This window comes from Nothobranchius furzeri, chromosome 1, assembly GCF_043380555.1.
Source record: "Nothobranchius furzeri strain GRZ-AD chromosome 1, NfurGRZ-RIMD1, whole genome shotgun sequence".
NCBI classification, from domain to species: Eukaryota; Metazoa; Chordata; class Actinopteri; order Cyprinodontiformes; family Nothobranchiidae; genus Nothobranchius; species Nothobranchius furzeri.
This window is the reverse complement of record NC_091741.1, coordinates 40,074,525-40,087,659: the sequence shown is the minus strand read 5'-3', so window position 1 is coordinate 40,087,659 and position 13,135 is coordinate 40,074,525. Positions and strand designations below refer to the sequence as shown.

Here is a 13,135-nt window from a genome sequence, read left to right as displayed (position 1 = left end):
GAGTGAGAGAGACGGGGGCGTGAGTCTGAATGTGAATGCAGCCATTTGCCGAACGCTGCTCATTCCGACACAGGTACGCTAATGCAGCGTTACAGTGATTCATACCTGGAGGCAAATCTGACGTCCAGATGAAGCCGCTGGGTAAAAACATCCAGGGGAAATGCAGCCAGCATGCAAACATGCATAAAAGTAGAGTTGTCACACGCCTCCCACTGGCTGTGTCTGCGTTAGGGTAAACAAATGCACTGGAATAGTCTCCAGGCGTGACGTTTGGCACGCTTGATATGTTAAAGGGTTAGGGTTTCTTTTTGTTGAGCCTGATAGTACTATGGGCCTTACTTTTGCAATTATGTAGCATCTGAGCTTTGAGTGCTGGAAATACCATCATGGAAGGACAAACCCCTACATGGGATGTACCACCGACAGATAACTGAAGTGGCTGATAAAGCAATCCTACTAATGGCTAGAAAGAGCTGGTCCGAAGGACAGCACAGACACTCATCATGGCTGCACAGGAACAGGCCCTGAACACCAGAGCAACAGAGGCCAAGATCTACCACACCAGACTAGACCCAAGGTGTAGGCTATGCAAAGAGGCCCCTGAGACAATCCACCACATAACTGCTGGGTGGAAGATGCTAGCAGGGAAAGTAGAGATGGAACGCCACAACCAAGCAGCTGACATCGTGTACAGAAACATCTGTGCAGAGTATGGACTGGAAGCGCCAAGGTCAAAGTGGGTAGCACCCCTAAAGTGGTAGAGAACGAGAGAGCCAAGCTCCTTTGGGACTTTCAGATCCAGACTGACAAAATGGCGATTCAATTCAATTCAGAAATACTTTATTAATCCCAGAGGGAAATTAGAGTTTCAGAAAACACAATTCTGAGATCAGACATACATAGACACATGACAAGAATTGTTTTGGGGACAGACAGAGATAATTTCCTCTCTGCCTTAGAGTTCTGTTGGTCTTCAACCCCTCTAGATCCCATAATGGCGTAATTAATCTATCCCAATCCGTGCTGATCCGTCCACTCTCTCCTTGATGGTATCCACCTTCTGTGCCAGAGCCTGAATCTCAGCCAAAGTTCCAAGCTTCTGACTCATCTCGACAATTATATGAGTTTGTGCGTTCACAGCGCGATGCATTCCATCCCTGAGCTCCAGGATTGAGCCAGTATTCCTCGAAAGCTCGTTAATTTTCCGGTAAGCCAGGTAACCGCTCAGGCCAAACAGCAGGAATCCTGACACCAAAACGGATGGAGACCAACCAGAGCAACCGGACATTGCGGTGGTGGACAAACAGCAGAGGACAGCCGTTGTGGTTGATGCTGCAATACCAAGTGATGCAACATCCGGAAAAAGGAACATGAGAAACTAAAGAAGTCCCGGAGCCTCAGAAAAGAACTTGAGAAGGCCCGGAGAGTGAAGACATCCGTGGTGCCCGTGGTCATCGGGGCAGTAACCCTCAAACTGGAGGAGTGGCAAGAGCAGATCCCAGGAGAAACATCAGACATCTCAGCCCAGAAAAGGGCAGATCTAGGAACAGCTAAGATACCGCAGAACCCTCAAACTCCCAGTTCTCTGGTGGAGGACCCGAGCTTGGAAGGAGGAGACCACCCGCGGAGGTGAGATGGGATTATTTTATACACTGGCTGAGATTTAACATTAAAAAAAATACAAAAAACTTCTCATTATTGTGTGTGGAGAAAATCCATTTACCAAAACGCATAAATAATAAAGATCTTTTGATTTGGAGGCTCAGTCTGTGCTGACGGTCTCCGTCTGCTGGGTGACGTCTGAGTTTTCCTGTGAATGAGCAGCTCCCACTCTCCAGAGGTGAGTCACACCTGGTAAATAATCCATTTCATCTCCACTGTGTGATGGTGGGCGCCTACCCATCTCTAAATGCACCGGCTTTTATTTGTCATTCATCCCCACACTACATGAAGACAAGCGATGAATGCACACACATATGACTCATTCACACACACACACACACACACACACACTGTGTAGATGTTTGGTAAACGCGTTTTCCACACTTCATTCAGTCGCATTACATGACCTCAAATAACCTCTGAATGTTTCTCTTTGGACTTAGCAGCACCAAGCTGCAGATGTGCAACCTGTGTCCAGCAGTGGAGGTAAAACAGCTAGCACGTGTTCTTTGCTAGCGCGAGTTAGCGCTTCACAAACTGGAAGAAATGTTAAGTTTGTATCTTCGTTTACTTTTGGCTGCTTGGCATCACAGACGTGTGGATTTACGTTCATTTTAGAGCTATAATGTGTTTGAATTTAAAAGAAACGCTCACCAAAAGCAGCTGACATCGTTAATGAAGAGTTAAAAAAACATTTCCACTTACTATTCCATGATTGACGGGAACCAGTTGAAGCCCTGAGCCCAGGCTGTCGTGCACACCTGAATCCACTGACTCGTCTGCTGCAGAAGCCCGATAACGACTTAACTTAAATCAGGTGTGCAGAAGCAGGGAAACATCTTTATAAACTGACCTCACTTTACTAAAACAGTTAGCATGCATTTCTAGAGTTCTGTGTTTCGTAAAGTTAAGTATATTTGTGCATAAGTATTATTGTGGACCATGAAGCCAATTAAAGATGGGAAACCGAGGGCCGTCCATGAATCGACAACAGGGATTTTCAGTTGCAGGAGATAATTTACGATGAAACGGGAAAAAAATATGAATCAATAAAATCCCGATCACAGTTCCAGAGCATCTTTTAGTTGAGCTCTAATTCAACAAGTCTGGTGTGAGTAGCAGAGAAATGACGACTGTCCCAACGTTAGACACGTGCCTCGTGAACTTGGTGTTTACAAGGCGGTGCTGATAAGACGCATGGCCACATTAAACCTTCATACCGCCGCAGGGATTGTGGTTTGAACATTTTCAGGATGCTGAGGAGGTACAGGGAGATTAATGCCCTGCCCGATTGGCTAAATCTCCTTTAGACCTCCTGCTGCCACCAACTCCCACCTCAATTTGAGCGAGGTTGGAGATAAGCCGAAACCGCACCATCCCCGGTGCAGGATAATTCATCCAGAGGCCGAGGACGCCACACTGGAGCGTTTCTCTAAGCTGGTTTCCCCACCCGCATTCTGCTGGATTGTGTGTATTTATACCGAGACAAGACAATGAAATCTACCTCTGCAAGCAGATTCTCAACTGGTGGGCCCCGAGCCATATCCAACCCACATCTGGCCTGAAACTAACAGCTATACTCAACTTTGCACAATTGAGCACAGGAACTAGTTTTAGCCCAGCTCATCGTGGGTTTTAGTCAGTCAGAGCGCTCACTCGTGTCGTGACTGGTTAAATACTGGTTAGGGACAGAAATGGATGTTTTTACTGCTGAAGCTTCTATTCTGTGTTATTAAAACATCTTGTGGTGTTCACCAGTAATCACTCATATCAGCTGATTGTTGCACTCTAACTACCAAAGAGACTAAAGGGTTTAGTTCCCTTCATCCTACCCTGGCTTTAGAGACAGACAGACAGACAGACAGACAGACGGACGGACGGACGGACGGACGGACGGACAGACAGACGGACAGACAGACAGACAGACGGACAGACAGACAGACAGACAGACAGACGGACAGACAGACAGACAGACAGACGGACGGACGGACGGACGGACGGACGGACAGACAGACGGACAGACAGACAGATAGACAGACAGATAGACAGATAGACAGATAGCTAGATAGATAGATTTCGTTGACTCGTCTTTCATCAAATCTGCTGTGGTCTCTAGTTTGAATCCCTCATGACGTGTTTTCTGTGAAAGGAAAGCTCTCGTGCTCCGCTTTCAGAGGGTAGAAGAGTGGGTGGTGGTGGTGGTGGTGGGGGGGGGATGACAGGATTACAAGTCTCACTCATTCATTTTTATAATGTGTCGTTTCTGACGCTAACAGCAACTTCGCACTTCTACTGTCTTTGATAGGGAAGTCAGAAAACTTTACTGTTGGACCAAAATGTCTTCAGATATGCAGCCTTACTGATCTGATCCTGAGTCTGAGGAGGAAGGAGAAGTAGAAGAAGAAACGCCTCCTGATCGTTTGTCAGACTTACATTTTCTCCTAAAAGAGTCATCATCGTGAATCACCCGTTTTTCCATCTAATTCCTTTCTGCGTCTAATGCAAGCTGTGAGGACTGAACATGTTCATGGTCATCGTGCATGTGCAGCCCAGAGAACATTTTGTGAAGCGAAGCATTATGATTCCCAGATTCCATGTTGGGATCTCCTCCTTACTCCTGGTCTACGTTTAACCTTGAAACACACAGAGCTGCGGAGTTCCTCTAGGTTCTGTTGTGGGACCTGTCTTGTTTTCCTTAAACGTTCTACCTATAGTCAAGGATTTTTCCTACTTTTGCTGATAAAATTCTGTTGTACTGTCGTCGTCGTCGTCTTCCTCCGCTTATCCGGGTCCGGGTCGCGGGGGCAGCATCCCAACTAGGGAGCTCCAGACCGTCCTCTCCCCGGCCACCTTCACCAGCTCCTCCGGCAGGACCCCAAGGCGTTCCCGGACCAGAATGGAGATGTAACCTCTCCAACGTGTCCTGGGTCAACCCGGGGGCCTCCTGCCGGCAGGACATGCCCGAAACACCTCCCCAGGGAGGCGTCCAGGAGGCATCCTGACCAGATGCCCAAACCACCTCAACTGGCTCCTTTCGATCCAGAGGAGCAGCGGTTCTACTCCGAGTCCCTCCAGAATGTCCGAGCTCCTCACTCTATCTCTAAGGCTGATCCCGGCCACCCTACGGAGGAAACTCATTTCGGCCGCTTGTATCCGCGATCTCGTTCTTTCGGTCATTACCCAAAGCTCATGACCATAGGTGAGGATTGGGACGTAGATCGACCGGTAAATCGAGAGCCTGGCTTTCTGGCTCAGCTCCCTCTTCTTCCCCCTACCAGGGGCACAAAGTGCCCCAGACAACATAGCTCCTAGGATCATTAGGGCACTCAAACTCCTCCACCACGATAAGGTGATGGTTCAAGGAGGTTGTACCGCTCATTAAAAAATTCTTCTCTTTCCACAAGAATAAAGCAGCGGTTGAGGAACAGATACACATATTCCCACAGACGTTTAAGTTTATCCCTGGAATCAGGAACTGAAGAAATTAGATCAATGGTGTGAACAACTCACAGTCCTGACCTGATTCCACCAAGGTTTTCCTCGTGAAAACTGAGGTCATCTACTCAGAACCTTTAACGGTTCTGGAGCCTGGGTTTGAAAAGGAACTGAAGACATTTTTATTCCATAAACCCTTTAGGTTGGATTTATGAACGTCGCTGGGCACTTTAGTAGTCACTTTGTGGGTTTTGTCTGTAAAATAGCTTTAGAAATAGATGTTTACTTTGTGTGTTTTTCCATAATTGTCTTCATTTGTCAATGGCAGGAGCGCTGGACCATAAATTCTGCGAAAACTTGAAAGAAAAGCAAATAGAGGGCAACATAAGGCCAATCCTGTGGTAGCGTCCCAATGCTGATGAGGTTGGTTAACTCACCAGAGCAAAATGTGCTCCAAACCAAAATATCCTACATACTTGAGACTGTTCTTTGCTCAGTAGATGATTTAAATTCCTAGCATATATCGTGTTTGGGGAATGAGGTTGTAAGTCTAACGTCTGGCTGCAATGACAAATACCCAAAACAAAAGCAGCAAAAGCATTTTTGAGCGGCAGCGCAGAGCTCAGCTGTACATCACTTGAAAAATAAAACCTCTCATGATGGGACTCTTAAATCTTCTCCTTGTGCTATTGGCTTGCTGCAAAAGTCCATCATTTGTCACCAAACTAGAAGCGTCAGTGGCAGATTGACTCTCAGCAAAAACACCGCATGAAGAGGAGATTCTCCTTTAAAGCAAAACAACAAGTAAGTCGTTAGAGATTGGCTCATTTTCATTTGGATTAAAACCACAGATCAGGTCTAAACTGGACGCGTCTGCCCAGAGTAGAGAATACGGTCCAGGACCTGTCCATCGTGATATGCATGTATTATCTGCCGCAGTCTCTGCTGAGCTAACGAGCAAACAGCAGTCCTCCAGATGACCCTGCAGCTGCCGTTCTGCTAAAAAAACACACACACACACACACCCTTTTTGACCAAAGGGGACGTGTTTCACCTGGGCAAAAGGCTTTCGTCTAAAAATAAACCACATCCATCACAACAGAACAGCACTGGGTGCAGACAAACGATCATCCTGCAACAACTTCTTATCAGCAAGCTGAGGGAACATTGTGTTCTCCGCTGAAAGACGGGGAGCTGATTGGTGCTCTGGCAAGCATGAGAAGACACATTAGTGTAAAAAAGACCTGGTTGTAGAGACAGCCTCTCCCCGTCTCCATGGCAACCCCTGGGCATACCACCGCATCTGGCAGGCTTTAATGACTTGTCACGGCTGTGAGAGCAAAGCAGCAGTTAGGCCGGGCAGAATGACGATCCAAAGCTGCAGGGGGTCGAGATTTCCTGCTCCTTGGTCTGATGTGTGTTTTACTGCAGCTGCTGTTGTTAAAGAGAACACTTTACATAAATGTAGGCGAAGCTGACATAAAAGAGAGTCACTTCCCTCAAATATGTCAGCTTTTTATTAATTTTATTTAAATAAACACAACTTTTTGACTAGTTTGTCATTCAAATGCATCATACAAGTTAAAATACTTGTTTTTATCAGTTTTTTGTGGTCATGTGAATGAGCAGCGTTTGAAAACTTGCTGACTCATGAAGTGGTTTTACAGTGCCCCCTAGTGGTCGGAGAGGCAACACTTTAACGATCAGGGATAATCCAACAGGTGGAGGAAAACAAATCCAGCGAGAATAATCAGAAATGTAGTTCGAAAGGGTTTTGGGATTATTTATTCTACGGTCGAACTGTTTATTTTTCTTAATTGCCTCGACCAAAGATAAACGGAAGCCTCTAGAAGAAAGTTTTGGCATCTTAAAAGCAAAATATGAAGATGTTAGGGTTTTCTTACCGAACTGAGTGTAGAAAATATGTAGCCATATCATTATTCTACTGCTAATTAAACAAGAAAATATATATTTTTTTATATTTGTGTTCAATTCATGTCACTTCAATCTGGAAAAAAAACGTCACATCGTTTATTAAACAATTTTTGTTTTATTGTCTTGAGTTTGTACAGAAACTGCTTAACTAGCCTAATTACTTAATGAATTTAAAAATGATTTAAATGATATAAAAGGTGTGAGAAGGTGTGAAACACACCGCCTCAGAGCCTAAACTTAGCCTCATAAAGAGTCAGCCGTGCCGCGGCTGTTTGACAGACCCATCGGGAAAAAGTGTTAGGAGGCTTTTTAAGTTGCAACAAACGAGCAGCAGAACGTGTCTGCTGGGTCACGTGGGAATAAGACGCATGTCAATAAACAGAAATGTAGTGATGGAGAAGAAAAACAAGGTGACGCACAAAGCAGCTTTGTGGAGTCCTTAAAGGGGAACTGTTGTTTATTTTGTAACATTCATCATCCAGTCATTCCGTCACAGCTCCATGGAGAGACAGACCCAAAAGGTCCAGAGAGGCCCTCACTTCCAGGAGCCAGACTTGCCTTTGGCCCCACGGGAGCTCTTGGACGTTTTGGAGCCCCTCTGGTGGTCGCTGACCCGGTTTCGGAGCACGTGGATTTCATACTTCTGCCTCTTGAGCTTTTCAGCTAGTTCAAACTTCTCGGCGTGCAGCTGGTGGAGCCACTGCCAGAGGTCCTTCACCTTCTCCACCAGCTTCTCCTGGTTGAGATGGTCGATGTTGAGGGGCTTCCTGCGCTCCATCAAGGCCTTCTTCTTCTCCTCGCGGGCTGTCAACTTCTTGCCCTTCTTCTGGTCCACTTTCTGCAGGTAGCCACCAAATGACTTGTTGGAGAAGATCATTTTCTTCTTGGCCTCCTCCTCGGCGCGCAGCTTGGCCGCCTCTTCCTCGCGCCTGGACTTCTCCTCAGCGACCCGGGCTTGACGCTCGCGCTCCTCCTCTGCACGGACGCGCTGTTGTTCAGCCCTGTTGGAGCGGCGCGTTTCGATGCGATTACGCAGTTCGATCAGTTCTTCCTCCTCCTTCTGACGGCTGGAGAAGTGCTGCTCAATGAGGGTCTGCAGGTCGTTGAAATCCTTTTCTAACCTCTTGCGATGGAGGTCATCGAAATCAACCTTCTCGCCATCTGGGAGCTTTGGAGGAGCTATGTTTGGTATGTAAATGGTCTTGTGTCGTGGTTTGGACTCTTCTTCCTGCTCCTTCTTCTCTTCTTCATACTCCAAAGTTTCTTCAGTGTCTGACATGTTGGAAGTGCTCAGGCTTTCTGAGGAGGTGGAAACAGACCAGCTGGAGGAGATGAGTGGAGTCCTGGGTATGGATGTTGGGGAGTTTTAAGGGTTTGCCTTCGTCATGTGACCATGCCAGCCCCCAGGCTGCGGGTCAGCAGCAGGGCAAATATCTGAACAGATGGACCGGTCTATTTTCTCCTCCACCTAGTCTTGTAATAAAAACTCACCCAAAGACCCCCACACTGCCCCCCCACGGGCTCCTCATTCCTTTGTAAGGACAAAATCAGAGACTATTTCGGAAACAACAGATGCTTCCTTGTGCTGTCAGGCCCCACAAAGCAGCACTCGAGTAAACGACTCATAACGCATTTTCCATTGAATCATTTGGGTTTAAAAGTCCCAAGTCACGAATGCTTAAAGGAGCAATATGTAAGAATTTTGCAGAGTAATAATCACACAGCAGTCTAATGTCTGTCATGTTTGAAGGAAGGTTATACTGAAACATATTTTATTTTCAGTTGGCTGGGATGTTGTCAGTTGTTCTCCTTTCAGTAAACAAAGTTTATTAGCAAGTTCTGTGTCGAGCTAACGCTGAGCTAACGCGGCACGGCCGATATTTGTAAATCAACACTGTCCGGCATAAATCTCCAGAATGTTCTAAAGAGTGGCCCAGAAGTTGTTTTTTTTTTATGTAAACCTAAGAAGCCACCACATTTTTTTTACTTTAATGTTTGGAGAAGCAGGCTAGAGGCTAATGTTGTGCTAACAATGCTAAAGGTGAGACAGAAGCAAGTAGTCAATTCTAAAAAAAATCTAAAGCTACTTTTTCAATCACCAACAACTCAATATTACAGTAAACTGTGTGTGTGAAGTGATTAATGAGTCAATCGTGGCTTTTTACTTCATTTTACTTCATCACCCTCTCTTTTTTCTGCTTTTTCTACCTATTCCATCTTTCCCAGGATCTACTGATTTCCCTCTTTTCTTTTTAATCACTATTTAATTTTTTTTCTCATTTTAAACATATTTTTAATCATTTTTTAAAATCTTTTTTAGATTTTAATTTTTTTGTTTTTGTGAAGCGCCGCGAGATTTTTATCTTGAGAGGCTCTATAGAAAAGCTCGTTTTCTTTCGTTCAGAACCAGTGTTGGGAACGTTACTTTAAAAAAGTAATTAGTTATAGTTACTGATTACTTTGTCAAAAAAGTAACTCAGCTACTTACCAAGTTACAAAATTATAAAAGTAACAAATTAATAATAAAAAATAACTATTTTGTTACTTTTTTCATTAAAGAATGCAAGGAAAATGGGTTCCCCTCTTACTTAACTTACTTAATTTACAATAAATTACAACAATACTGAAATATAAAAGACAAATGACTGGAACATAATAAAATGTACGTCCAATTATTTTTCATAAAACTGAATAATTGAAATAAATGGGCACTTAAAAGGGAGAACTACAAACAGGAACATTACACTTATCTAGACTATTAAAAGGTCACTGTGTGGTATTTAACAAGACCCCAGTCAGCTAACATTTATAATTGCAAACAGAAACGCCTGCAAAGGTTCTTGAGCCTTTAAATGGTCTCTCAGTCTAGTTAAATTACAGAAATAAATGTAATTTTGCACAGTATTCTAATTTTCCACCTTCACATAATTGCGTGTTTTTAGTAGCATTTCTGTTATCAAGTAATGGTTAAATAAATAAATACTATTCCTTTAAAATGACACTAGAAGAGACACAAATCTGATGGAGGACTTAAATGTACTAACTTGGGTCAGACCCAAACACAGAAGAGCTGAAGCTGGGTGGTAAACACACACAGGTAGTTCTAATAACACCTGAGCTCCATGACGTCTGAGACTGATGCATCAGTGTTACAGCGGGACTAAAGACATGATCAGGAACAGGTTACAGCTGGATGATCTAAGAGGGTAGAAGGTCATGACGTCTGAGCGGTGAACAGGTGAGCAGACCTTTGGGATGTCCCGCTGTCAAGAAGAATACGTAGACTATTCATCACGTCTTCCTCGTTCTTCACGGCCGTGATGCGCTTGGATGAAAACATCCGCCTCTTCAGCTCCTGATCAGCTGATGACGGCTTCAACACACCACACTGCTGAATTAGTAACACACACATTTTCTTATCAGTAACGGAAACGGTGTTATGATAAAAGAAAACGGTAATTCATTTGATTAATTGTTACTGAAAAAAAAATTTTTTGTAACACCCTTATTTTGAACGGCTTTATTCCCATCACTATTCAGAACTAACAGCAAGATGGCAAACAACAGCACTTCCTCTATGCCATAATAAGTGTAGTAAGTGCTCCCTACTGTAAAACACTCAAGAGTGTCAAATATAATAATGTATTTATCTACTTATCAACTTACTGTGTGTGACTCATTTTCACGTGTCATCTAGAATCATCTGGCTCTGATCTGTAACTGGAAACAGCCATGAAACTCAGAACAGCAGTGAAAAGTTACTTTTGTGTAGAAAAAAGGGGCTGCAGTAACAACATTTGACCACAGGGTGTCAGTCTTACTTCGTTCTTACATATTCCACCTTTAAAGACTTCATATAGTGGTGGATTCAGTGATTCATAATTATTGCATTAAAATCCAAATAACAGGTCAGCTTAAGCCTAAAACTGAATGTGTTTAGAGTTTATGTTTATTCGTTTGGCAGACGTTTTTATCCAAAGCGACTTACAATTTATAACCAATAGGGCATGTTGTGATCTGTGGGGGAAACCGGAGTACCCGGAGGAAACCCACACATGCATGGGGAGAACACGCAACTCCACGCAGACAGGCCGCAGCCGAGTTTCGATCCTGCGACCTTCTTGCCGCGAGGCAACAGTGCTAACCACTGCGCCACCATGCAGCGTTGTTGCAGTTGAGATCACCAGCTGTGTCAGAACAATGAACATCCTCCCAGGAATGTAATTAAACGTTTATTTAAAAGCACTGAGCGGTTTTCTGCCTTCAACACACGGTGGATTAGAGCACAGCATTTAAAGATGTCAACGATTTATATTCCCAGGTCTTGAATTGTCGTTGGAAAAAGGACAGAGGGGATGACTGTAAGCAACAGGTGTCCTGCAAAGTCTGGGAATCCCTAATAACTTGATACACGTGCCTCCTTGGTATAAAGCTGCTGCTGTTATTCTTCTGTAGATATACAAGATGGTCAACACGTTATTATCTCCAAGGGATTAGATTTCAGCCCCGGTTTAAGTCTCCCTCTGAGAGAGGACGGGGTAATTGTGGCCCGAGAGGGTCTGTGTCTGTCTCAGTCCAGAGAGGACTGATAAAACATGTCTGGGTGAAACATGACGGCAGCAGCTGGTTCCCGAATAATTCAGGGTCCTCCTGGTTGCTGCTGGTCAGGGACAACTGTGCCTCTCGTTAAAGGCAAGTAACAAATGATGGCAGCTAATTTTATCCACCTCCTCTGCTTTTATACGTTGGAAGTTTGTTTTAGTTTCTGTTCAAACGTGTTCTCCAGTCGGTGGTCTACAGCCATCTAAGACGAAGTGCAACAAATTTTATTTGGATTTTTTCTGAACACTTCTGATATTGGGGTCTGGTGTTTGTGAAGGCAACACACATCTGGAAAACATCTGTTTTTAATCCAGTAAACTACAGTTAAATACATATTGCTATTAAAACTCTTTAAAAAGGCACACCTTTTGTATTAAACAGGAAAAATAGGAATATATCAGGATTTCACAATAAAACTACTCCAAAAATAAAATGAAAACCAAATACAACAAAAATAACCAGTAACAGAATATTAATTAAGTTTATTTTTCCTATTTGTTCTTTGTTTAAATGAACGTTTTAATGTAGTTACTTGTAGTTGGCCGTTTGATTTGATCAGTGGCCACATTTTCTGTCTGAATGATTTTCATGTGGCGAGAACTCTTAGTTTTCGATTTTTCCGCCCTCTGGCGTGTGTGCATGTGTGCTGGAGGATGAGTGTTGTGAAGGGGATTTTATTGTCAGACTGTTTTTAAATGTCGGGGGGGGGGGGGGGGGGGGGGGATTTGCGGGGCTTTTTTAATTTGCTAAACACTTTGAGTTGCATATATGGCATGATTACGTGCTAAATACAGTTTGATTGATAATGAGAACACCTGAAAAGGGCTCTTGAGCCTTTATAGTCTCTCGGTCTAAATTAATTTAGACATAAATCGACTTTTTGTAAAATGACCATATTCTCGTTTTTCACGTTTCAACACAGAAATCCTCCAAAACATTACTGTCTTACTTTAACTTCTTCTGCTGTTTTATTAAGTCAGAAAACTAAAACAGCTAACTGCTAGCATTTAGCTATCTGCATAGTGAACAACCAGCAGCCGTAAAGCAGGTAGAGCTCCTCCTAGCGGACCTACCTGTCCCACAAAACTGTGAAGTGTGGTTTCTGGTCGGCGGAGGGTGGCATATTAAAGTTTCTATACCTACAGAATAATTGAAACCCACGTGGATTAGTTTAAAGTGTGAAAAACTGTTTAGTGAAGAAGACGATGCAACGTAACGGAAAATGTGAAATTTAAGTATATGAAAAAAAATTCACCCAGTTTTAGCTATTTCTCCCTGTGTTTTACTCAAACATTAATAATCTCTATTTTACACTAAAGGCCGGATTACTAATCTTGTTTATTAATTAGCCTCGCAACAATCATCCTACACCTCTTCCACCATCTGGTGGTAGATCTAAATACTGCAGACGGGGAGTTGTTCCAGCTAAACCTCCCAACCCCAAAACAAAAACAAAACACTATTGTACCTTAAATGAGATGAATTTATTCTTGCTGAATTC

The 13,135-nt window shown here is 43.7% G+C and overlaps 1 protein-coding gene across 1 annotated transcript; it reads right to left on the bottom strand.

Moving 5' to 3' along the window:
* Positions 1–7,471: 7,471 nt before the first annotated feature.
* On the bottom strand, positions 7,472–8,391 carry tnnt2c (troponin T2c, cardiac). The gene has a single exon (XM_054739792.2). It carries the CDS (start codon positions 8,309–8,311, stop codon positions 7,568–7,570), a length of 744 nt encoding a protein of 247 aa, XP_054595767.2. The 5' UTR covers positions 8,312–8,391; the 3' UTR covers positions 7,472–7,567.
* Positions 8,392–13,135: the final 4,744 nt, after the last annotated feature.

Coding starts and splice junctions, on each gene's coding strand:
- tnnt2c (XM_054739792.2), bottom strand. CDS start 8,311: ATGTCAGACACTGAAGAAACTTTGGAGTATGAAGAAGAGAAGAAGGAG.